The sequence below is a fragment of the Rutilus rutilus genome (genome assembly GCF_951802725.1).
Source record: "Rutilus rutilus genome assembly, chromosome: 24".
NCBI classification, from domain to species: domain Eukaryota; kingdom Metazoa; phylum Chordata; class Actinopteri; order Cypriniformes; family Leuciscidae; genus Rutilus; species Rutilus rutilus.
In genome coordinates, this window is record NC_140228.1 from 3,358,996 (window position 1) to 3,386,778 (window position 27,783).

The following is a 27,783-nucleotide window of genomic DNA, read 5'->3' on the forward strand; positions in this document are numbered from 1 at the left end:
AAAAACTTTCAGAAAGAGCTTGAGAGCGAGGTACACTTTCCTTCCTGCTCTGATACAGTGGCCTTCCTAATGTTCTCTGCATCTCCGATGTTATATAGAAAAATGTGCAATGAATGAATGAACTGCACAGCAAAAAATGCTTTTCTTACTTAGCCTTTTTGTCTTGTTGTTTCCAGTCAAAAAAAAAAAAAAAAAAAAAAAAAAAAAACCTTACATCAAGATGCATTTACTACATAAGGAAAAACTCTGGGTTTACGGAGAAAACCTGCTCCCGACCAGGTTAGGTTCACAGAGTAAGTTACCATGGTAACTGACTCTGAGTATAAGCTACCTCTCTTTCAGAAACGGGCTTGACTTACTCTGCTTTCTTGGGTTTGACATAGGCTACCTCCCATTCTGAAACAGAAAACAGCAATATTTCCTCTAAATCACATGACCATGAGGGTGTTTCCCTCAGTTTACTGTGAATACACAGGTTGATCTTTTTGCCTGCAAGAGTTTAAAGTCATCTGGAACAGGAAGGATCCTAAAACAGTAAGTAGATTAAATTAACTTAATTATCAACTGATTACTGTAAAAACTTTCAAAGTAATGAAAGACTAAATACACAATAAGAGGACAGGATCAGCACAGATGCCATTTATCCTTTTTATATTAGTTTCACTTCAGTAAGCATCAACATTTAAGACATTTTAATCGATTTTGTCAGCTCATAACTCACAGGCGAGTGTTTGAAATCCGTTATGTGGATTACAGGTTGAGGCATAAGATAGGCTATAGGCTATGAATATATTAATGTGTAATGCAACACATTATTCTTTACAAAAAAAAAGACATTGCTTCATGAACACAGACAATTCATGCACTGTCATCGTATATATGTGGATTCATGTTTCATTTGTCAATGTGCATCTCTTCTCCGTGATTCTGGACTTCGTATTTTGACTCATCCGCATATTTCATATGCTCGCCTGAATATGAATGTGCTTCTCTTCATAAACATCAGTTTGCGCTGCGTGTATCAGTCCTTCAGTGGAAACGCAACTCATCAACAGCTTGTTTAGGTCTTCATCAGTAGACATTTTGTCTTTTGTGGGAAAAAAATATATTTTATTTGCATTTTAGCATACTTTACAACATTGCTGTGTTACCCAGACGCCTGTGAAGCCAGTCATGACAGACACTGAACTGTCTTCGAAAGGGTAAGACAAGACTTATAATACATTGTAAATTGTGTCTGTGATTGTTTTATTTAAGCTATTTGACGGTTAATGAAACTATGCAATTGTGCCTTATGTAAATATATATTTTAAATGCACCTTTTGTTTAACAAAAATAGACTGAATTCGGTCTGCTTTATCCTACTTGGAAAAGTTTAAAGGTGAACTAAGTAACTTTTTTACCTTAACTGAACAGCTTCGGAGTCATTGGAATGGTTATATTACTTATTTCGGGTTGAATGGTGGTCGTTTCGCACCCCCTGGTGCCCGTGAGCGGAAAATCTGCACTTGCAACTTTGAGCCGGCGGGCCGCCGGCCGCCGTGGCAGGAAGTATCGCGTGATATCAAGTCTCGCGATGTTTCAATTGCTTTACGGCCAAAAGAAATCTGCTCAAATACTGTCATTATTGCGCTCCCTCACGCTGTTCGAACCTGAATGAAGAAGACGGTTTAAAGAATGTCCCATCTGCTTTGATGTCATTGATCTACTAGCCTCTGGTGTCTGAGAATAGCCAACGAGTTTTTACAACAGTGTTGTCAAATATCTATTCCGAAGCTGTGGGGGGAGCTCTAGAGAGAAACCTGCGAGCAAAAAGCGAGAATACAGCGAAGAAATCCCGAAACTACTGAGCCCTGCTTTAACACCAACAATAGAAACGTTTATTTAAATTGAGGAATTTACGCCAGATGGCGCTAAAGCTCATATTTAAGATCCAACTTCCGAATTGATAGCAATGAATAGCTTTAAAAATGATTTGTCAAACCTCTATCAGTAATCTCACTGGTTGATTACTTCTTTACTGTGTTTTGTCTAGCATGGATCCAGTGGGAGTGAATTCAATAGAGACTGCAGCTCTAGGGAGACCCTTCCAGCTGGGGATGCTGTATGACTGCAGGAGAGATGCTCTCGTACCAGGTGATCAACCACTGTTCACTAGAATCTGTGAAGCCTTCAATTAAATAACTTATCTATTATTTATGTTGTTGTAGTAAAGAACTTAAAATATTAAATGTACTAAATCATTTAGCAATATTAATGTATACAAATCCCTAAATTAAAAGCTTTCTCATCACTTATTCACATCTTACAGCCTTTAAATCCCCATTGCAAATATATTACCATTTTATCATACATGTAATGTGATATATCGAGATATTATTATTAATTGTATTGTGTAGCCTATTTTTCAGTATTTCTGATTTTATATTCATTAATCATTTATTTTATTAATTTACTCTAGTTTGAACTGTTTGAATTTTATCACTTTCTCTTCTATTCTATAGCTATTTTTTTAAAAAAAAAGCATGTACTGCATTAGATTAAACTGGGAAGGGTCATAGCATTTGCATATTGTTGTCCTATTGTTAGTTTAACTGCTTCTATTGTTCTCATTTGTAAGTCTGCTAAATGAATAAATGTAAATGTAAATGTTTCTCATCCTTCCCTCAGGACATTTTAACCTGAAACTGTTCAAAAAAGAAAAAAGACTGGATTTGAGGAGTTTATGTGGTTGTAATAAAAAAAAAGTAACAAATTCTTCCCTCGTGGGTCAATTTGACCTCCTTAGGAATGAATAGAATGCGAGGAATGCTTTAGTACACATAGAAAAACCTAAAAATGCTCAAAATTCAAACTAAAAATGCTAAAACTTTACCAACAATTTTTTTTATATATAATGCCTACATGTGTATCTGAATGCATACTGAACTGAACTGACTTTAGGACCCAGAGGAACAGCTCATATGCTGCATATAGATCTATAACGCCATCTAGTGGCAAGAGTCATGAAATGTCATGTTATATTAATTTTTTTCCACAAGAGGTCGGCAGAGACACCCAATGTCTCTGATTAGATATTTTGAGCTGAAATAAAAGGGTTATGCATGAAATGTTGAGGTTTTTTTTAACTAATGTGAAGAATGTGCTTAAATTCTATTTATTTTTTATTTATTGATAAAGTCTAGTAATTTAAAGGTAAATAAAAAAATATTAAAAAATAAAAAAAATAGAAAAAATATAAAAAAATGAAATGAAATAAGCTTTCTGGACAAAAAAAGTATAATTTTAGGGCTTACATTTTTAAGGTACGAGGGAAGGAATTGTTACAGGATGAGAGTGTTGGTTGCTCTACATCATGATTGTTGGCATTATTAATGTGATTGTCAGCCAGTGTTTATATTTAGTGATTCACTTGCTCAGAGTCATTTATGTAAATACATTAAATATAAAAGTAAATGTAAGAGAATGGTCAATGGTGACAAGAAACAAAATAATGTGGTGTTGTTCTACTGGGAGAAAATGCAAATTGCATTTTGCAAAGAGCCTGATTAAATCACTGTTTAATGAATAAAGTATTTAGACATAAAAATTCTCAATTACAGAAATCAGACTTTGGAGTAAAGAGCAGCTGAAGGAGAACATAAGCGAGAAACCCCAAATCAATACAGATTGCACAGTCACCGCTTCAGACTCAATTGAGGAAAAGTCTCGATTGCTGAATATTGATGGTAGTCTGAAACTGAGTGTTTTAGGAGGACTCATCAGTGTAACTGGAGCTGCTAATTATCTCAAGGACACCAAGAAATCATTCAATCAACAGAGACTGACATTACATTATCATTCCACCAGTAAGTTTGAAGAACTGATCATGAACCACTTAAGAGACATGGCTCACTATGAGAATGACGTTGCACTTGCCACACATGTAGTGACCGCAGTGCTGTACGGAGCAGACGCCTGCTTTGTTTTTGATAGAGAAGTTTCTTCAGATGAAGACAAGACAGTGATAGCAGGAGAAGTAGAAGCTGCATTAGAGCAGCTTAAAGGCATTTCAGCTGGTGCAAACATTAATCTGAATGACAATCTGAAGACTTCTGCCCAAAAATTCAGCTGTACATTTTATGGTGACTTCCAGCTTCCACGTAACCCGACCACTTTTGAAGATGCTATGAAGGTTTTTGAAGATCTTCCGAAACTGCTGGGAGAAAACAAAGAGCTTGCGGTTCCTCTGAGAGTTTGGCTTTATCCTTTGGACAAACTTTTCTCAAGAGTTGTAAACTTTCAACATGAAATCAGCATGGGTTTAAGCTCAGACGTTGAATCTGTAATTGAGAGTTTGAGTACGACTGAGATGAAATGCAGTGATCTTCTGACAGACACGCCAGCTTCAACATTTACTGCATTTCATGACAAAATCAACGACATGAAGAAAAACTGCTACCAGTGCAGATTGAGTCTCATGAAGGAACTCGGCTCGCTCTTACCAAAGATCCGTAGAAAATTCATAGAGGACACAGCATTGATCGATCTTCTACAAGATCATCAGGAATCTCCATTTGAAAGAAGCGCTCTTGAACAATGGCTGACAGAGAAAGAGGAAGAATCTGACATTATTAAAGCATTGCTCACACAACTGAATGACTCAGGAGTAAAGGTAGAAAACAACCTCAATAAAGAATTAATGGATCTGGAAGTTAAACATTTGGTCAGCTACACTTTCACATCATTGAGCTGGACAGATGTTCTGCTTTCTAAACAAAAGTCCTTCCTGAGTCCTTCAACGAAAGGAGAAAATGAAGAGAAAAGCTCTGAATCTGAACACAAGACTTGGATCACGCCTGACATCCAAAGAACTATGAGGAACAACTTGAGGGTATTTAAACAGTTGATTGATTTAAACAATATCAAATCGGTCAAATTTATTGTTGCATCAAAAGAAATGGAAAATAATCCAGGTTCCTGCATTCTTCTGTATGAAAATGGATGTAATGAAGCTGTTTGCTTCACTCCTCCATCAAAACCAGACTGCCCGATCATTGAAGATGTCAGATGTAGAGAAGTGGTCCTGAAAGTGTCTCCACCGGGTCCTGATACAGAGGAGCTCAAACTACTGTACAAAATGAAGGAAGAGAAAGACTGGAGATCTCAAACTGTGTCAAAGAACCAGAATACAGTTACTCTGACTGATCTCAGACCAGATACTGAGTACAATATTAAATGTGCAGCGGTGGGAAAACTCGACTACACCGTAGAGAGTGATGTGACGCGTCTCACAGTCATAAACCAGGATCTCATCAAGGCCAAAGAGTCTGCTATCCAAAATCTCAGTTGGACTGAAGACAAGTGCAATTTACTTTTGGAAAACATCAAGGAAACAACTTTTAGTGCACTTCATAAGAAAATACAAGATATGCAACAAAACTGCCAAACGTACAGACAAGATTTCAGTGACCGAATTAAATCTGTGATCCAGTCAGTGAAAGCCTGTGAGAAAGAGTCTCGTGCTCTGATGGATCTTCTTCAAGCTCATGATGAGTCTCCATTCAATGAAAAGAGTCTGAAAGAGTGGATCACAGTGAAAGATAATGAATTAAACACCGTTAATGAGTTTCTTCGACAGTTAATGGACTTTGGAGCCGAAGTGAACACAAGCTTGGACTCGTATTTGTCTGATGTTCAGGTGGAGAAGGTGTTTTGCTACACTTTCAGTTCTCTTGAGCAGCCAGATGAGTTGCTTAATGAGCAAGAAAATTACATGAATCCTCAAATGATGAGAAATCCTCAGAAGAAACCTGATGTGGCGTCTCAATCATGGCTCACTGGAAGCATCAGGGAGAAAATGAAAGAACATCTGAAAACATTTAAAGAGCTGATGACGTTATATAGCAGTAAAAGCACTAAATTTATGGTTTCCATAAAAGAGCATGAAAAGCATCCAGGTTCCTGCATTCTCCTGTATGAAAATGGATCTAATGAAGCTGTTTGCTTCACTCCTCCATCAAAACCAGACTGTCCAATCACTGAAGATGTCAGATATAGACAAGTGGTTCTGAAAGTGTCTCCACCGGGTCCTGATACAGAGGAGCTCAAATTACTGTACAAAATGAAGGAAGAGAAAGACTGGAGATCTCAAACTGTGTCAAAGAACCAGAATACAGTTACTCTGACTGATCTCAGACCAGATACCGAGTACAATATTAAATGTGCAGCGGTGGGAAAACTCGACTACACCGTAGAGAGTGATGTGACGCGTCTCACAGTCATAAACCAGGATCTCATCAAGGCCAAAGAGTCTGCTATCCAAAATCTCAGTTGGACTGAAGACAAGTGCAATTTACTTTTGGAAAACATCAAGGAAACAACTTTTAGTGCACTTCATAAGAAAATACAAGATATGCAACAAAACTGCCAAACGTACAGACAAGATTTCAGTGACCGAATTAAATCTGTGATCCAGTCAGTGAAAGCCTGTGAGAAAAAGTCTCGTGCTCTGATGGATCTTCTTCAAGCTCATGATGAGTCTCCATTCAATGAAAAGAGCCTGAAAGAGTGGATCACAGTGAAAGATAATGAATTAAACACCGTTAATGAGTTTCTTCGACAGTTAATGGACTTTGGAGCCGAAGTGAACACAAGCTTGGACTCGTATTTGTCTGATGTTCAGGTGGAGAAGGTGTTTTGCTACACTTTCAGTTCTCTTGAGCAGCCAGATGAGTTGCTTAATGAGCAAGAAAATTACATGAATCCTCAAATGATGAGAAATCCTCAGAAGAAACCTGATGTGGCGTCTCAATCATGGCTCACTGGAAGCATCAGGGAGAAAATGAGAGAACATCTGAAAACATTTAAAGAGCTGATGACGTCATATAGCAGTAAAAGCACTAAATTTATGGTTTCCATAAAAGAGCATGAAAAGCATCCAGGTTCCTGCATTCTCCTGTATGAAAATGGATCTAATGAAGCTGTTTGCTTCACTCCTCCATCAAAACCAGACTGTCCAATCACTGAAGATGTCAGATGTAGAGAAGTGGTCCTGAAAGTGTCTCCACCGGGTCCTGATACAGAGGAGCTCAAATTACTGTATAAAATGAAGGAAGAGAAAGACTGGAGATCTCAAACTGTGTCAAAGAACGAGGACACAGTTACTCTGACTGATCTCAGACCAGATACTGAGTACAATATTAAATGTGCAGCGGTGGGAAAACTCGACTACACCGTAGAATCTGATGTCATCACAGTTATCACAAAGGTATGATGAACATTCATGAAATATCAGCTATAGAATTTATTTTTACATCATTAAACACTTTTATTCTAATCTCGAGGTGTTTTCACATGACTTGTATCCTCCAACACAATCACTGTTCTGATGTTCACATGAAAAACATTGCTGATAGAATCTCATTAAAGGGCAGTTTTATGTTTCTACAGTAGAGAACCAGGTAAACTAGCCTCACAGAAGACGTGTGGGATGCAAATGAACTAACAAATAATTTAATTACAAAAGTAAACAGAAAACATTGCATCAATTATAATCAGGCGTTAGCACATGAGGGGAAATGACAAATAATAAATGTATAATGCTTACCTTTTCTTGCTTGAGTTAGTGTGAAAGGGCCTTTATTATATCAGGGATGTTTTATAATATGATGATGATGATTTCAAAATATGACATTGTAGAACATTTATGCATGACCATCTTTATTGTTATTGTGTTTTTTGTGCTTTACATACAGAACAAAAATGATCTTATCAAGAAAAGCAACTTAATTGAAGATGGAAATCCTGCTCGATATCGTCTGGAAACAAAGACAGACAATATTGATCAATCTGAACCATATAAAAAAATTACCTTTGGAGAGAGAGACAAAAACAAACCCCATAAAACCATTCTGATGGTGGGAGAAACAGGAACAGGAAAAACAAAACTAATCAATGTGATGATCAACTACACTGTAAAAAAAAAGTGTAATTTTACAGGTAATTGTCTGTATTTTTTTACAGAATTTTACCGTTTTGTCATTATACAGCAAATATCTGTAAAATAAAAGGCATTTTCTGTAATTTAAAGGTCCACTGTTAAATTTACAGGTAATTGCTTGTATTTTGGTTTTACATCAATTTTACTTTTTTTAAAAGGAACTTGTCTGTATTTTTACAGAGTTATGTGTAATTTTACAGAAATTATAAGTAATATTTTACAGATTTTTTCTGTGAAATTAGAAAACAAAGAAAAGAAGGTATAACTGCGGAAATCTGCATCTATTCAATATGTTTGCCTTACAGATTATTAAGCATGTGGGGGTTAAAGTGAGCTTTTTAAAGGTTAAATAATAGTTTTTGTACATACAGTACCCTACATATGCTACAGTTATTTTTTATTTCACATTTTATTTTATACTCATTTTGATCATTATTTCATTGTCTTATTCTCCCATAATTTCATGTATATTTTATTAATATTTTTCCAAATCTCCGTTGCTGCTCATTCAGGGCTTTGTGTGTGTGAGTGCGCGTGCGCGATGACGCAGATTCAAATTCGCCGCCATTACTTTTCCGCTGTTTACTCCCGCCCACAACGGTTAACGTTAGCTGATCAGTCGAGTTTGGGCAAGCGGGAGATTTGAATTCAGTTTACCGGTACTCTCGTGAAGTGGATTGTGAGATCAACAGTGGTTCAAAGCAATCGTATTCGTCAAGAGCAGTTGTGAGCAGGAGCTGTTGTCAGAGTCAGTCCGTTTGAATTCTACGGAAATAACGCCCTTTTCTGTGAGCCTTGTTCGTCACGGCGGACATCATGCCAACCGATCACCGGCTGAGGTAAGAGTCTCATTATACTAAGTAAGTTAACATGTGAACGATATTTTATATTACATTTGTGTTACGTTTACAGTTTTCAAGCTAACGTTAGCATTCTTAAATTATGTTCAGTCATAACTGGCGAGAGCTGGAGGGCAAAACACTGAAAATGTAGCATGCGTCTTTACATTTTCCATCTGTTTTAAGAAAGATCAGTTGAACCCACATCTCAAAAGACCTAAAACAAGCTTTCATAGACTTGTTATACATATCAAATTCTGTTTAATTGTGTATAAAATCTTCCTTTATACGCGATAGTAGGCTATCTGTCAGTAACGTTAAATCGATCTCTTAAATGGCGGAATATTTTGAAATAGGCCTACCATGTTTGTTTGTTTGTTTGTTTTTTCTTTGTGGTTAAACCATAACGTTAGTTAATTTTCATAAGGGTTAACGTGGCTATCAAGACTGTTAAGAAAACGAGACTAGAATATGAACACAGCATGATAAATTGCATATTCTGGCTGCATCTGCTTGTTAACACACAGCTAGCCTATAGAATGCATAGCCTATATGTGCATATATTAGGCTTATAAAATAAAAGTTGATAGAATGTTTGTGTTCTGATGAAGAAATTAACTTATCTACATTTTGGATGACCTGGGGTCACCATAGTAGACTTTTTCATAGGATACTTTTGATCATTGGTTATGAAAATTGCATTGATCCAGATGAACAGACAGTTACACCCCTAACGTTAGGTGTCTCAGCTCAAAACTTCACTGTTAGCCTTTCCTGCTCAGCTTCCAGATCATAGTCAGTTGAGGTTTTGCATTGTCTCAGTGGAACATATTCTTACATGTGTAAATGTAATACTGAGTTGTTAAAAAATATTTTTTTGTGATTTCAGGTCAAGTGGAAAGCAGAATGATCATGGCAAATCAGGTATGGGAAGAAGTAATTTAAAATATCATAATGGCCGAGTCTTCTGATTCCATATGATTGCACTAAAAGTGGCAGAAAATTGTATTTGTTTTATACTGTATTTTCCCATGTGAATATTCATTTGATCCTTGTGAGGCCACTGTAGCTGCACAAGGTTTGGTTTTACTACAGTAAGACCGCGATTGAATAGATTCCACTCATCTTTTTTTTTTTTCTTTTTTTTTTTTTTTTTAGCGTAACTAGGCTCTGTCATTTAGAAACATGACTTTTCCTATCACTTAATGACACATATCTCTACCTTTCATTCCAGCTAAAGGATCTGACGTTTGCTGCTCGCATCTCAGCCTACCTGATGGAAAATTCTTGCTGGATGAATGACCTTCACCTTCCACTCAACCTTGCCAAGGCAGAACTGCTTATGGTTTCAGCCAAACCATCCTTGCTGTGTGATCCTGCTGATTTGCCTTATACAACACCAGAAAGATCCGGCCCTTCCTATCGGAGCCACACAACTCCTTGTCTAAGCTCTTGTTCTATCCAGACTGGACTATTGTAATGCTCTCCTGGCAGCTCTTCCAGCATCAGTCAAACCTCTGCAACTGATCCAGATGCTGCAGCAAGACCTAAATTCACTGCTTCAGATCTATGTGTCTCCAGAAGCTTGTGTTCTGCAAGTGAACGGCGCCTTGTGGTGCCATCATCCCAAAGAGACACAAAATCACTTTCACTGACCTTTCCCTGGACTGTTCCCTGCTGGTGGGATGACCTGCCCAACTCAACACATTTTCAAGAAACTGCTAAAGATCCATCTTTTCATAAACACTTGACCCAATAATACTACATTTTTGTTTTAATAAAAAAAAAGAAAAATTGTGCACTGTGCTACACTAACTGGGACTTGTCACTGCTCCTGTTGTTTCTATTGTTCTCTTAATTTTAAGTCACTTTGGATAAAATGTAATTGTAAATGTTTAAAATAAGTTATATTAGAGTATAAAGGTATACAGTAATTTTTTTTTAATGTGAATATTTTTACATGTTCTAAATTATATACTAAGCTTGTATTTCCTATCATTCACGTATCTTGATGTTCAGTGTTTGTTTAATGAGTAATACTGTAAATGTGCAGGTATTCCGTACTTGTACATTTAGTTAATTTAACAGAAATTGACTGTACATTTGCTATTATTAAGTACTTAATTAGAGATTGGTCAAAGTTGTGAAACTGGATCTGCAAAAAATAAAACTGTAAATATACAAACTTTGTATTTGAATTTATGTACTTATTCCATTTTTATACATAACTTCATAGTTATTTTACACAGAAAAACTATATATTAAAAGATAATTACTGTAGATAGACAAGAGCATTATTATAAAATAACTTTATAAAACCCTAAATTTACAGTTTAACCTTAAAGTTAAATGTTCTTTTTATGTAATTTGACATAATTTATCCGTTTTTCCACGGTTTAATAAGCCATTATCAACAGTAAAGTACTGTAATTTAATTAATTTTGACCGTAAAGTCAATTCTGTATTTTTACGGTTTTTGCCTGTAATTTTGTGAAATGGTTATTTGCTGTAATTTAACAGAACCCGTCTGGAAACTTTGCTGCCAGAGATTTACCGTTTTTTTACGGGATTTTTTTTTACAGTGTACATGTTGGGTGTGAAGAGAGAAGACAAGGTTTGGTTTGAGATCACAGATGATCAGAGTGACCGAACATCAGTTTACAGTCAGACCTCCATCATCACTGTTTATGGGTTTTATCCACAAGAGAGTTTAATCGATTTAACAATCATCGACACACCAGGATATGGAGACACTCGTGGAGTTGATCTTAATAAACAGATCGCTGAAAGTTTGTTCAGATTAAGTGAATCTGAAGAAGGGATTCATGAAGTAGATGCAGTGTGTCTGGTGATTAAGGCAACACAGAATCAACTCTCTGACAGAGAAATATACATATTTGATTCTGTACAGTCTATATTTGGGAGAGATATTGCTGAAAACATTGTCTTGCTCTTCACATACTCAGATGGAAATCGACCTAAAAATGTCCTGATGGCTGTTAAAGAGGCTAAAGTCAAGTGTGCAGTGAATGACAAGAATCAGCCAGTGTATTTCCTGTTTAACAACTGTCAGTCAGACACTGCTGATGAAGAAGATGATGAAGATGAAGATGATGATGAAGAGCGTGAACAGAGGCGGAATCAATTATGGAATCGCAGTTTTAGAGGAATGAAAGGATTGTTCAAGTTTCTTGGGAGTGTAAAATCAAAATCCCTGAAGATGAGTCGAGATGTGTTACAACAACGAAGGCAGCTGGAGGCAAATATCTCTAATCTACAGTCACGTGTTCACATGACAGAACTAAAGCAAAATGAGCTGAAACAAACTCAAGAAGCTCTGGAGAAGAACAAGAAATATGTAGAAGAAAATAATGACTTTGAGTATGAAGTTGAAGTGCCCTACAAAGAGAGGGTTGATATTGATCGTAGTTTAGCCAAAGAGGCGACGTGTTGCAGCGTCTGTGAGGAGAACTGTCATTATCCAGGATGCTGGTGGGCCAGTGATCTCTCATGGTGGAGCGTGATGAAAGATGATCACTGTACAGTGTGCACAAATAAATGCCACTTCAGCAAACATGTCAAAGAAGCAAAAATATATGAAACAAAGACAAAGAAGGAGAAGAGGACATATGAAGAGTTAAAGAAGGAATATGATGACAATATAATTAAAGTTAGGGCTAGTGTGTCTCTGGTCAAGAATCTGGAAGAAAAACTAAAAAAAATAGAGATGGAGAGAGTAAAGCTAGTGATGGAAGCTTTTGACTGTGTGGAAACTCTGGAGATGATTGCACTCAACACTGATTCTCTGTTCATAATTCAGCACATTGATTTTCTGATTGAGAAGTTGAAGGAAATAAATGAACCTGAAAAGGCTGAAATACTGGAAAACATCAATAAGACAGCAGGAGAAGAAAAAGACAGAGCACTAAGATTCATAAAAAAATAATTCATTAGAAGTATTTTTAATTGCAACTCAACCTCTGTGGTCACAAGTTAAGTTTTGCATGTAAAAACAAGGTCAATGCTGGCTCTCCACCAAAACCACATTAGCATAAACCAACCAGCTTGTTATATATATATATGTCATAAAGACTATTGATAATTGTAATTTCTTGCTATTTGAAATTGACAACAGCACTGCAAAAGAGTTTCTACAGTAATTATGTGCATTAAAACCGTCACACTGGCTGTAGAAACTGTTAGTTGTATTACTAAAATCTGCCACCTAGAGGCCATATGATAAAATTATGAGTATCCTTCATGAGATATAGTGAGAGACAGTTGTGTAATGGCTTTAATAAAAACTTTACTGGACTATAAATCTGGACTTATATGACATGTTTGAGGCTCACGTGTTTATTGCTTCATTGATTGTCTTTGAAACGGTGCTAACATTAGTGATAATGTTTTATAATGATACAAATAGAACAGAAAGAATATGAAATGTTTTCACTTGTATGACATTTGTCTCATTATTAATAAAAAAAAATAATAAGTTTTGAAGATTTTTGTTTTGTTTATTTGTGCTTAATTGCTAAGACATCCTTCCTGAAAACATTAACACATTTCTTAAAGCTATAACTGCAAATTCAAAACCACTAAAATAATTGACCAAACACTTTATTCAAAACTACATTATTGTTAATCTGATTCAAACTTTGGCTTCAAATGGCTCTCAAAATCATCCAAACAGACACTCTGAACACACATTACACACTGAGAGATTGAAAAATAATAAGATCATAACCTCATACAACATTAAATATACATGGTTTTCAGAGAAACTGCCATAAGTTTTGAACTTTGTACAATCCTACTGTAATCAGACAAATTAAAAATAAAAGAAAGTATTAAGTTTAAAAAGAATATTACCATTTTAAACAACTTCTGAATTTAAAGTTTTCCTTACAGTATTATTTAATTATATGTTCACTACATCTTCAACTATACCTTGGATTTAAATGAATCTGACATCCAACCTCAAAAATTTACTGAATGTACAGTAGATCATGTTGGACAAAAAGAAAAAGAAAAATATTGATAAAAAAAAAGATTTATTTTGGACCAGTCTCTTGTCTGTACTCATAGTAAATCCAGAGAATGCCCTTTCTGTAAAGATTCCTAAAGGTTTTCCAAAGAGTTCTGCCAATGAAGAAATGAGGGGCCCAAAGAGTTATGAATGAATTATCAATCATATGTCTTCTTGTGAACTTATGAGACATTTTCAAAATCCAGTCCTGTCATAAACCTAGATTTTGTAAAATAATATTAAATCTTCATTATATATAATTTTAGGTTTAGTGTTTTATTTATATTTGTTTGAGGTTAATAATCAGTATTTGTGCAGCATTTCATGTCAGAATAGCATGTCTCATCTCCACTAGTGTGTGTTGTGTTGGTCAATAGTATGTGAATCATCTCGTCCCACTTTGTCCGTCTCTTAAAATAACCCACAGCAGCTGAAACAAAGCCTGAGAGACTGGAACAGTAAATGCTGAGGACTGAACCGACACAACTCAAGAAAACATTACAACTAAACATATATGAGGGCACAACAAGACCCAGATCATCCAGTCATCTGATCTGTGTGGGATTCTGATTCATGTCTCAAATCAAACCAAAGTTTAATAGCTCTAATAATTCTGAACAAAAGCCTGTTTTGAAACCATGATACAATTTGGCTTCATTTAATCTTATGGATGAAGAGATTCATAACAGACCCGGATGAGATAAAGTAGCACAGATATGCTGCATTTAATATGTTATTTTAAATAAGTGGTGTCTTTATTTCACGTGATATTGTGGAAATAAAGACTCTCTCTGTGACTCAAAGCCTGATCTTCAGTCTCATCAGTAACAGCCGCTCTTTCTCATGTTGTGTGTGAAGAGCGGCTGTAGGTTTGGAAACTCCTCATATGAGTTATCCGTATTTATCCGTAGTTATCCTCATATCCGTATCTATGAGAAAACACACGACACAAGAGGAAACAGACAGTGGATGTTAATGAAGCCTCAGGCTCATGTGAATATGAGTTTAGATCAGACAGACGTCTATATAAAACACTAGAGAACATGACAGCAGAAATCCCATGTGTTTGTCATAAACATCCATTAAATAAAATAAATTGTTATCAGAAAAATTAAACAACAACTTCTAACTTTTCACATATCTGTGCTTATCATTTAGTGAGAGCTTGTCCAGTCCACAAATAATTATCATTTAAAAAAAAAAAAAAAAAAAAATACTTAAAAAAAAACACTTACAAATGCCATCAAATTGAACTAAAATAAAACTTTTACTTTCAATGAAAAGTATGATGTCTCATAAACAGCGGTGATTCTCAATCAATTTCCTGGCATAGTTTTTGTTTTGTACTGTGCAAACTTTGGTGGCATTGTTACTTGCACCTGTTCCCTTGTCATCCTGATTGGTACTGACCCCAAAACTATGAATAGATAGTTGGCCCATGTAATTATTATTCTACTCACTGTAGTGAGGCTGATGCCGAAGATGTCGGCAATCACCTTCTCCTTCATTCCAACGGCAACTCGACAGCAGTAAAGAAACAGTTCATCCACAAGTAGTCAAGTCATCTTCATTTATAGCGCTTTTAACAATGTAGATTGTTCCAAAGCAGCTTTACAGTAATAATAGGAAATTACAGTAACAGAGATTGTTTTGGCTTTACAGCAGCTCTAGAATAAAGTTATTGTCCAGCTAAAGTTAGTTTGATTGATTCACTTCCGTCACAATGATCATTAGTTATTAACTTAGGGGCCGCTAACACGACACCGTTCTAACAGAAAACTCTTAAGTTCTTTCTGCACACACTTTAAAAACGCAAACCCGTGAGAATGCTGATGGCGTGCTCATGCGTATTATGAGTTCCAGCCTCCGGTTAAGAGTACCAGCCTCCAGTTCGGGCTCGGTTTCTCCAATGCCATGACATTGCTTGTCTTCTGAGCTCTGCTCCTGTAGACTAGCCTGGATGCTGAGGGGGCAGCCAATTCCCAAAACGACCAAAACACCTTCTCTGATTGAAAAGGTATCTGAAAAGGTATTGATTGGCACAGTATCTGTTGATGTTTAGTGAGCAGGACAGGTCCCTCAGTTGTCTTTCTAAACTCCTGACCTTAGCCTCCAGTTGCCTGATGGTTTCAGCAGCAGCATCGGCATCTAGTCCACCTGCGGAGTCACGGGTGTAGTTGTGATCTCTGGCCTGTTCTTGATCCTCCGCGACTGTAACGTTAGGCTGTTCATCCGCTTCCTCTATAGCAGAGTCGCTATCCTGAAACTCTCCAAGACGCGCATTAACCCGATCGAAAACTGACTGGCGAAGAACAGGAGTCTCCCCCCAGCTGTTCCACGAAAATCGACTTGGTGTAGTACCAGATTTGAGTCTCTTCTGCCCACTTTACGAGACGTATATGCTCTCCTTGTCTAAAATTTGAGCTGCACACAAACGTTACTTAGTTACCAGCGAAACTATGGCGGCCTCCTTTCGCCGGTGCTATTGCAGTGTGCCGGGCTGCTCAACGTCAAAACAACGGCAGCCATACCTAAGCTTCCATGACTTCCCAAAGGATGAACACCTCTGCAAGGCTTCGGTGAGATTGATAAGGAGGAACGAAGGTCCTTCGTTCCATATAAGTCGACTTATATACCTCTGTGAACCTAACCTGGTCAGGAGCAGGTTTTCTTCGGTAAACCCAGAGTTCCTATTGGTCTCCTCCCCTTTTTTAAAGAGGAAGTAGTGTTTAAACACCTCATTCATTCTTTCAGTACATTTTTATTAATAAAATTAATCTTTTATTAATAAATTAAATATTACTATTTTTACTGTTTTTTTTTTTTTTTGTAAATAAGATGAAGTCTATATAACTCCTTACCTGGCAATTGAAAATACAGTAGTAGATTAGAGTTGCATAATGTAGTTCTAAACAAATTCTACAGAATTCACCTGGCATTTACTGAGAATCACTGAACTGTGTTGATCTGTGCACCAGAAGTTGATGGACCGTCCTCCTGCTGTTCTTCCACACTCTTGGGGCAGGGGGAGAGATAAGAATACCCGTTTTTACTTAGATTTAAACTTTGATTCTATAGGCTACTCCACATAAATATGTGAAAAAATCTGAATGTGTAGATTGTTTGATGTGTAGACACTGTAGGCCTCTCTGTGGCAGCAGAAACTCTTTATCCCCATCGTCCTGTGAAGATGAGCATTTGGCCGAGTGCACTTTGATCATGCATATGTAGTGGTTCACACCTGAGGACCGCATACTTAATGAGCCATTCATTCAGGTGAGTCACTGAGCCACAAGAATGCAAGAGCAACAGTTGGAAGCATCTCAATTCTTTTTTATTTTTCCACATATTGTGCTTGCAATTTGGCCTATAATAGCCAAGGAAAACATGTAATTGTGCAGTTAATTCTCATACTGTATTTTCAGTTTTGGAATATTTATCTTCTCCCCAAATTTGTCACTAATAAAACACAATAAAAATTATCTAAAGAAAAGGCTTATATTTACCTTTTAATAGTTTGTTTACATCTACCTTGTAAATATTTAAATAAACAACAATTCAAGTGTAATCTTTCTTTGTACAAACTAAAGTATACATTTTATCATACATATTTCAAAGTTAAGGATTTGATTGATTATTTGATTATTTTTGACAAAAAAATTGGCAAATAAAAGCTTATTTAAGGTGGCAGATATTTTACAGTAAAAATGTATAATCTATCCAAAACTAATCAACGAAATGTTGTCTTTCATATGTCTGTAACATAGGTCTTTCATTTTTATTATAAGGAATATAAATGCTAAAATGCTAAAAGGAATATAAACGAGAAAACACAGCCCCTCACAGGTTTGCGCCGTGGATTCCCGCGAGTCAGACGCGGATACTGTGTTTGTTTTAGGCTCGCGCAGTCTTCACTCGGACACGCACTTCAATCCGTTGTGGAGACTCTCTTTTCGTTCCAGTGAAATTACAAAACAAAATACACACACACACATGTCTCTGCCTGATATACAACCACTGATAAACATAATCTGATTTGACAAAAAAAAAAAAACTATATGAGTGCGGATTCGAACTCAGAACCTCTGACACGCTAGGCAAATGTTCTACCACTAGACCACTTGAGTTCACGTATTTACTCACGTGAAAACTTGAACATGCTGCCGTTCGTCTGAGTTACAATCTTCCTCTGAGGAAAAGCCAAGGTGAGTTATTCCTCGCTGTCCAGAATCATCTGAAGAGCGTCTTTACCGGAGAAATGCGCCATCCTCTCTAAACGCGATGAACTATCAGTGAATCTGATCTGATGAAACTTCGTGTTTTCAAGGCATTGATCGGGGGGCGGGTGCGAAGCATAGATCACCTAAACTATTTACCATGTCAATAGCGCCGGGGGCGGGGCGGCCTCAGTTCATTATAGAGATAATTAGGCAGAAGGAAAAAACGGTACCTCTCCTTGCTTTCAAACGGATTACATGAGTTGAAAACATTTGTTTTTTTATTAATTACTTCATTTAAAAGAAGAGATTCCAAGCTTCATAAAGACATATATCACGTGCCTGTGTGAGAAGTATTCGCTGAGTTATGATTCATTTTCGGACGCGTTTCAGAATGGACTACATGGACAGAGAGAAGGCAGAACTCGCTCCGTGATTATTTTTCTTAATTTGGCGAAAAGCACAACACTTTGTTTTTATTGTGAGTATACAGAAAAATAATACACATTTAACAGAATCGATTGATGTATGAAACTCCTATGGAAAATCAAAGTCAACAGAGTATTTATGAGTTTCTTTTACACTGATATAAAAAAAGCGAGCTGGTATCGCCGGCGATACCGCCGACCTCAGGGGGTTATAACACTATTTGTCATAATGGTGTCTTGAGTAGGTTACTTACAACTGCCAGGGCTTCTGTTGGGACAGGAGGCTCCAACAGACAGATATTACCATCAGAATCTGTTGGGACCAACAAAAACCCAAACCAAAGTAAAATAAATGGAAATATCAAAAATAGCCTATATAAAAAATAACACACCTCTTACATTTTATGAAGGCCCTTGGACCTTCGGGAGTGACTGGCTCTGAAGTTCCTCCAGGAATTCCCTCAGCTGTAAATGCTGCTGCACTGCTAGACACTGGATGCTATTTAGTTATTTATGTCAAATGTAAAGTCAGGTAGCCTACACCCATGATATGCTCAAGCCTTACTTGATTGAATTATGTTTTTATATTTAATTTTCAGCTGCTGCCATGTTCTTTTAATACCTGCAGGATTGCACCACATGAACATTAAAATTAGGTTGAATAACATACTGTTCTTTCACCTCTGATATTATAACAGTTACTTGTATTACTAACTACAAATGACATCTTCAACAGTGTAATTAGATTAATGTCTACTTATTACTAATTACTAAATCCCATATCAACCTCAACCATTTCAACAATACAAGGAGAGACAAGAAACTGCACTTTTAATGCTTTCAAATAAACAATATACAATTGCATGAATTATTCTTGAATTGACCAAAGTGTGTAGAGGGAGAAGGTTACATAAAAAAATATACCTTTTAAAAATGTATGTTAAATATACAGAATTGTATAGTCTAATGCAATTACATCAGATTTTACTTTAAAATACAGAAGAATTAAGAGTAATCCCTTTAATTAAATTGCAGTATTTAGATTACTTGGTAATTAATTACACCCAACACTGTATAACTAATTAAAATGTAAAGGTGAGAAAATGCAGACCTCTTTTTGTCTGGCGCTGTTGCCATGGTGACTCATAATATCTGCGCTCCATTGATAATGGCTTTTTATAGTTGTGGTGCACGCGCTTAACTCAGAGTAGGTCAACTCAGAGTTGATTGAACTAACTCATTTCAGCTGTTCTGTAACCGAAAACTCAGAGTTTCCCATCTTAGGGTAAGTCAGAGTTCAAGTTTTAACTCAGAGTTGGTTGAACCTCCTTTCTGAAACAGGCCCCAGGAGAGATTATTAAATTTCAGCTTTGTTTTATTTTTGTTTACAGTTTTGTTCAGTACAATATAATGTGAAGAGTAATGTTTACTGTTACACTGAGAGCAGCAGAGCTAAAAGAGAACTGCTGTGTGTGGAGCTTTAATAACATTACGAATTACTACCTTCTCTCTTTCACTGCTCTGTGTGCAGGCGAGTAAATTCTAATATCATCCATGTTCCGAGTGTGTGAGATGATGAAGGGTGGGACAAACCCGGTCAGATAAAAAGCAAAGGTCACACATGAGCACCTTTTGTTTGATTTAATTCCGAATAATTGCTGACAATTAATCAGTATTAAGAGCAGCATTTTTGAAATATGCGTAATATTTTTAAGCATTTGAATTGTCAAAAGTCTTGCATGCACAATTAGGAAACGTAAATGCAAACAGAATTTGAGTTGCGTTTCAAATGCATTGATCAATTTGCTTGTGTAGACTTCAGTGAAATGTGCGCAGGTTTCTCTCCACGTTCTGCCATGGCCATGTCCGGAACAAAGAGTATGGTAACCCTAAATGCATACAGTTAGCGTGATATTAAATGACTTAAACCATGATATACAATTTTGGCCATATTGCCCATCTCTTAAGACATTCATTCCCTGTGTGACTTGCAAAGGCATGTTGACAAACCACTTAAATTTAATTTGATCACACCACAAGATGTCACCGTGGCCTCAAAGCTCGATCAGCACTGCCACTCTGAGCTCAATATCTGAGGTTTTTTTTTGTCATCATACTAAATGTTGTCCCAAACCTGTACGAGTTTCTCTCTTCTGTTGAACACAAAATAAGTTATTTTGAAGAATGTTGATAACCAGACGGTTGACGACGGTAGCCACTGACTTAAGTAGTATTGTTTTTTCCTATGGAAATCAATGGCTACTGTCTGTCAACTGGTCCCTTCTTCCCAGTATTTATCATTTGTTCCCCAGTATCACAAGCTCTTCAGAGAATGCACATTATAAATGTACTTTATAGTCAAGTTCTTTGTAGGTTATAGTTATCTGCAGTATTTCCTGCATACCTTTTTCTTTCAACTTTTACAGTACCTCTGTGTTGTGAATGTAGAAAAACAACTATTCGTTCCACCATATACTTGTGTAAGGCTGGACTAAAATTTAACTGAAACTATTCACCATCCATTCTGTTTATTTTATCAGCATGTGTATCACGCAAACATTAGATTGTCCTATTATGGAGATTTCATGTGTCCCTTCGATAAAGGCAAATCAAATTATTTGTAACTTTCTTGTAAATCACTTGTTCTTCAACGAAATTTAATTGGGCCTAAACAATTATTTCTATTTAAAGAATGGATATATTTAAGCAAAGTTATTCTGATATTCAGAACAATAGTTCAACAAACAAACAATAACTAATATTAAACATACATTTTAGAAGAGTAACCAGAACAAGTTTCAGAACACAATCAATCCACTCACTGTCATGTCACATAAACTAAAGCTAACTGTTGTATAAAGATGAATATGTAGTGCAATATTTGCTTGATTACTAATAAATATAGTTCACAAAGAGTTTACTGGTGTCTGACAAGAACATTCAACAATAACCAACAAAGGATAGAACAGAACAGAAAATGAAAGCTTTAGCGTAAGTTTTGCCAGGAAGACTCAATCAGTGTGTCATGTATTACCTCACTTCTAACCAATCATGTGTTAACACTCGCAGTATAAAAGAGTGGTACTTACATTTGTCTGAGTTTGCAGATGCTGACATTGCCAATTACCTCCATCCTCCCCAACCACCACCAAGATGGTACCTTCCCCTTCATCCTCCCCACCATCACCAGGATGGTCCCTTCCTTTACCTCCAGGGGGTCGGCTGCGCCCCTGCCTTCGTCTTCAGGCAGGATATGCAGCTTCCGCTACCCTCGCATTGCGCGCTAAGGACGAGGCCTACGCCAAAGAGCTTTATAAATTTATGCTTGCTGGGTTATATTCGCTTGTTATATCAATTTATCTCCCGAGTCTTTCTGGTAGAAGTATTAATACACAAGAGGAATGAGGGAACTAAACAGGCACAGGTGGAGGAAGATTGAACTAATTAGGACTAACAAGAACAGGTGCAGACAGAACCAACGTAATCGTTACAGTATCAACATATTACATTCAATTAACACGCAATGTGCTTCAAATGGACAACAACACCATAAACGTATAAAATAAACACTCATATTACACACTAAATGCTGAGTTAAATGTTGATTTAATAAAATATTAACATTTATTTAAATTTGTGTACTGTCTCTTTATGTGGTGCATGGTAAAAACAAACAAACATGTAAATATGTAACCATAGCAACATCTCAAATAAATGACCTGCTTTTAAAATAACCTTGAGGACGTGCTCAAGCCAAACGTCACAGTAGCGTCAGAACCTGAGGGTCTCCAGGCAGAAGTTTAGCGCCCCGGCTCAGGAGACCCAGCTGACAGAGTACGGTTATCTGTAAAACAGGAAACAATGAAAAGAACAAGAGAGTCGTGTCTGTTTATTTACAGCTCCTCTGCAGATATCTTTATTTAATGCACAATAAGTCCATTTTAGCACAACAGTTGCTTTTAAAGCATTAATTCACATTCTTTTGTCTGTCTCGTTACATCACTTTTGTCATCAACATCAAAATAAATCACTTTTTGTCACTTTTTAAGAAACAAAAACTATCAATACAACACTATAGTTAGATATAATGACCACTGGAGCATAACGTTACTTATCTTATTTTCCTCATGTTATAATGAGCATCCATCAAGACAAACAAAACAGCATCAACTAAAACACATTTAACACTTTACATTTACCAAACATGGTAATAGTGCAGTCGCTGTGGTATAGTTAAATGTTTCTCTTTTGAATATCCATGTTTTTACCTGTAAAAAAGGAAACAATGAACAGAACAAGAGAGTCGCGTCTGCTTCTTTACAGCTCCAGTTCACTGTTTCGTTCGCAACTCTCCAACCAGTATGTCAACATACTGTCCTTTTTTTTCTGTCCATATAAATGTAAATATACATTTGTTGATTTGCATACCAACACTGCATTAGAAAATAATGCAATCATTTACCTCATTACAATATACATATTCAGAAAAAAAAACACACACACACACACACACACACACACACACACACACACACACACACAATTGTATACATACTTTGTGTGTATCACACTCTCCCTGACAAAATAAGAAAAGCTCCAGTGGTCAACCTCTTACCTCCTATATGCAGTCAACACACGGGCACAGTGAAATTGTAAGGTATGTATGTGTGAGGAGTGTATGAATTGGTATAACCAATTTATGGTAAGTAGGCCTAACTATTTATACCCCAGACAGGTACATGTGTGATCGGATAAGCTGTCACTGCATTGAGTGTTGGGTATTGCTGTAGTAGCACAGGCTGACCTAAAGTGTCATAAGTGTAAATCTGTCGTGGCCTTTTCTCTCTAGTAGACCTTCTTACTGCAGTTTCATCCCCTACACTTGGACTTTCAGCCTCTCTTGCTACTCCCTCTGGCTCAACACAAGCAGCTGTTTCCCTCTCCTCGTGCACATCATCCTCCATAGATGGTACCAGGTAAGTATTTGGTTCTCTTTCTGATGAATTTTCAAGTATCCTTAATACTTCCCTTCTTTTGTGTTTGATTTAACTCTTCTCTTACAGGTGCTCGCTCAGGTAGATGGCTATTCATTGGTTCTGTCCAGCTAACTGGGTTCCTCAACCAGTATCCCCCTCCACTACTTTCATCATCGGAGTCCGTCATGTCACTGTCTCAGATGTTTTCAATGTTGGGTGTCTGACCTTTTGTCTTTTTTTGCCTTTCAGGTTTTGTCGATCGTGGGAGCCTCCACAGATAAGTCATTCACCAGTAGTAGTCGATTTCGGTGCAGTGTCCTAGTTTTCTTATTGTCCCCATTTTTAGGGGAGACTACATAAACTGGGTTATCAGATACCTGCCCCTTCATCATGTAAACCACCTTTTCCCAGTAGGATCGTAACTTCCCTGGACCCCCTCGTTCTCCAAGGTTTCTGACAAGCACTCGGTCTCCCACTTTCAGGGACCTGCGCCTGGACCCGATGATAACGCAGTGCTGAAGTGCCAACTAGTCTCTCCCTATAGAGGATCCCTTTACCACTCTACAGATAAGGCGTTGTTGCGAAAATTCGTTTTGCGTACCTACCCCGAAGTGACAAAATAAAATAAAATTCTGTATCAAAATTTATAAGGAAAGACCAGTAATTTGTTTAGGCTTGGTTTACGTCGTCAAGCTCAGTTTGAGTCTGCGCAGTAGGCTCAGCCATCAGGAAGTTAGTGCTTCTAATTGGCTTCACTTGTCTCCGTTGAATCCAATGGGGTCGCTGTGTCCAGTTTATATACTGTCTATGCGCAAATCCCGCCCTGCAGCTGATTCTAAAGTTTTACCCGTCGTCACTGTAACCTAAACCAAGGAAATCGACTGCAGGGCAAAAAAAAACACAAAAAAAACAAAAACAAACACACACCGCATGCTGAGCGGGGCTTTTCCGCTCCGTGTGCGCCGCCGCACTCTCCGTTCCGTGTGTGTGTGTCGTCTCCTCCACTATGGAGCTATTCTTGTGCCAATAAAAATGAACGTAGCTTTTCAAGAAACTAATGAAAATATAAATTGGAACTAAATAAATTATCTCTAAAACTGAAAAAGAATAAATCGCAGGCAAATTTTTTGACTTCGTTTTTAATACACTGCATGTTTTGCTAACTGTTTCTCATATTTCAATCACTGATCTGAACTTACAAATGCGCTTCCAGAGTTTTCACTTACGCTTCTGAAGTTTTCGTTTACGCTCCCAGAGTTTTCGTTCGCCGTTCTGACACATTTCTCTCTTGGGGGCGGGGCTAGTAGCAGTGTGTTCTCATTGGTTACTGAGCTTTTGATTGATAGCTTCATGACCTGGAAGTGAAGACGTCAGTGGTGTGTTTATGTGTGGATGTGAGCGTCTGTAATCGCAGCTTTCTATTTCATTTTAGTGATATTAAGTTTATATCTGTATTTATTTGCTGCTACACTATATTGTTGAGATGATCTCTTATAGAAGGAATAGTACAGACGAATGATATTTATCATTAACGTTAGTCATCGTCGCTATATCAGGAGGATACTGGATAACGTTAGCCTACTCGTGGTAAGTCTGATTTTTGTTTTTTTTTAATACTATACTAATACTATTTATAATACAGTACTGGCTTTTTTCAGGTGGAGAGGCATTTTAGAGCTCAGTAAGAGCCCATAACTTTAAACAGCTGAGCTGTGTTGTCTTGATTTAACTGTGTTAGCCCAATCATTACATGACTTGTTTATCTACATTCGGTTACAGTCTTCGATTAGATCATATTTGCTTCGATTAGATCATATTTCCCCCCAGCCACCCCAAACAACATTGAGCTAGAGTACTGTACAGTAGCCTATCTGTACTGTATCAGTCAATGACTGATGCCATAGGACCAGAGTGCTGTCAATCACTGCCTGATTCAACTTTGGCAATGTAAAGCCTTTTCTACCATGCCAATAAAGCTATTTAAACCTGAATTTCTCAATTGCTGATTAATTTGCGATGCAAAGTTTTTGAAAGAGGAGAGACACGACTTGACCACAGACCACGTCTCTGTGCATAATATGTAAACACTCAATTATTTTGAAGTATCGCCCTGATTGCAATATTTATTCTGATTACTTTTGTGTGATAAAGATTACTGATAAAGCTATTATATGTATCTAGTATGAGTAACAAATTGCTTTTTCTGTGTCCACATTTGACTAATAATAATGAAAAAAGTGCACTTCAAATGAACATTTCTTTGACAAATGTTAAATCTTTAATAGTCTTTAATAATAAATATATGTCCACTTAATACATGCAAGTAATTATGACTGAAAACATCCAGCAACTAGGGAATGCACAGCCATGGATATATGTTTATATATAGGGCTATACAGCCATCTACTGGTTACACAACAGTATTACAGATGATAAATGCTGTTTGACTCCGAGGTAAATATTTAGTACTGTAAAATCCCTTAAATATATATATAATAAATATTTTAAGTCTGCAACTTGTTACTAGGGGAGTTCAAAGCAGTTTGTATTGTTAGATTATAATACATTTCTTCTCTCATTTTCCAGGGAGTGGAGCAACTTTTCCATAAACAAAATTCTGATGCTGACACAGGATGGAGTGATAGTACCAGAGATCCACTGTCCCTGTCAGACAATAATCTTACTTTGTTCAGACACATCACCTTTGAATGACTGGGATCTTGATCTTCAGACACCTGATTTATTTTAATATAAACTAGCAAATATTTCAATTTCCTCTAGTCTAGATTAAAACAAACATAGTTTGCAAGTACACAAGAGGTTTCACTTTATTCTTATTAATCTATGATGATCTTGGATTAGCATACCAATAGCATATGAATGTTGAGGGGATAGTTCACCCAAAAATACAATTCTCTCTTATTTTACTCACCCTCATGCTGTCCCAGATGCATTTTACTTTCTTTCTACAGATAAACACGAATTAAGATTGTAAGGACATTTGTTGTAATCCATCTCTGCGAGTCCTAAAGACGCTTTAAAAACCACACACATAGTGAGCGTGACGGTAATCCATGCGACCTCAGTGGATGAATCAATGCCTTCTGAAGTCAAACAATAGGCTAGATAAAATAATAATAATCTAAACTGTTTTAACTATTAAAAATCTTACGTACATGGGTTACAATCCACTCGTATTATGGACTCACAGAGATGGATTATTTCCTTAAAACTCTTTGTCTATGTTTATATGAAGAAGAAAGTCATATACATCTGGGATGGCATGAAGGTGAGTAAATGATGAGAGAATGCTCATGTTTTGGGTGGACTATCCTTGCACTGCTTGTGTCCAGTCACTGCTTTGCTATTGTACTGCAACAGGAACTGCTCAAAGAATCATTGCAACAATTAAAATGTATATGAATTTTTAAAATGTATTCTGTATTTGTAATTGTGCATTTTGTATAGTAATGTATATCATGAGAATACTGTGCATTACATGTATATTATGCAGTTAATGTTTTGTGGATTCTGGTCTTTCCTGTCACAACATAATTGCATCCAAGACGTCTTTGACACTTGTGTATATGCTTTAGTGACAATAAAGAATGTACATTTATTTGAATTCATATTTTCAATTACATTAATTTAACTGGTTGTATAAGTCACGATTGAAACGGTTGATGATTGTTCAAATATATTTAAATTAAATGAAAATGTTAATTAAATGAAATAACTAAATATAATTATCAATTTAAAAAAAAAATGGCAGTAAGAACATTCTTTGTGTGACATATGTAATGAAATGCCCTTTGAGGTCTGTATCTGACAGCAGGCCACGACTGTAATTTTCATTTTGTTTAAATTCCTCTTATTTAAGTGATCATTAATTTTGATGGTGTAAACGTATATCATGCTAACAATGAGTAGTGTGATAGCCATGGCTGCCAACCTTGATTACCTGGTTGAAGTTTGACTTTCTTGACGGCTGAATATATCACACACGTTTGCTAATATTCTCTTTAAATTGTAACAGCTGAACCTAATCAGAGCCTAACATGCAAAATAATCATCAGGAAGAAACAAATGTTCTCCGAAAACATTGGACATCACAATATTTTAAGTATTATATACAGACAGTACTTTAATGTGCAATTACACCTGAATAGACTGAATAGATCTCTTGTGCTCCTAAAAAGCTTCTGCCAACTAAGTAGTAGCAGCAGGTAAATACAGATAAAATTAAAAAACAAACATAATTATCACTAAAATGAAATAGAAAGCTGCGATTACAGACGCTCACATCCACACAT

At 36.6% G+C, this 27,783-nt stretch overlaps 1 protein-coding gene across 6 annotated transcripts; it reads left to right on the forward strand.

Moving 5' to 3' along the window:
- The first annotated feature begins 422 nt into the window (after nt 1-422).
- Nucleotides 423-27,099, forward strand: LOC311284444 (uncharacterized protein). 6 transcript variants are annotated; one of them, XR_014626215.1, is made up of 9 exons: nt 423-534; nt 1,126-1,202; nt 2,036-2,136; nt 3,603-7,249; nt 7,737-7,980; nt 23,344-23,470; nt 23,558-23,569; nt 23,720-25,057; nt 26,057-27,091. XR_014626215.1 is itself a non-coding variant. In XM_084399478.1 (8 exons), exons 2-8 carry the CDS (start codon nt 1,174-1,176, stop codon nt 23,790-23,792), a joined length of 4,233 nt encoding a protein of 1,410 aa, XP_084255604.1. In that variant the 5' UTR covers nt 423-534; nt 1,126-1,173; the 3' UTR covers nt 23,793-27,099. The 6 variants fall into 6 exon arrangements, 5 of the variants coding, with proteins under 5 accessions (XP_084255604.1, XP_084255603.1, XP_084255600.1 ...); XM_084399478.1 differs by having other exon boundaries at nt 23,720-27,099; XM_084399477.1 differs by lacking the exons at nt 23,344-23,470; nt 23,558-23,569; nt 23,720-25,057; nt 26,057-27,091 and adding exons at nt 11,403-11,668; nt 11,787-12,524.
- The last annotated feature ends 684 nt before the right edge of the window (nt 27,100-27,783 follow it).

What these genes read in the sequence shown, in the direction of transcription:
- LOC311284444 (XM_084399474.1), top strand. Translation starts at nt 1,174, where the DNA reads ATGACAGACACTGAACTGTCTTCGAAAGG. An exon ending in GAGAGATGCTCTCGTACCAG is followed by an intron (nt 2,137 to 3,602) that starts GTGATCAACCAC and finishes TCTCAATTACAG; the next exon opens with AAATCAGACTTTGGAGTAAA. An exon ending in TCATCACAGTTATCACAAAG is followed by an intron (nt 7,250 to 7,736) that starts GTATGATGAACA and finishes CTTTACATACAG; the next exon opens with AACAAAAATGATCTTATCAA.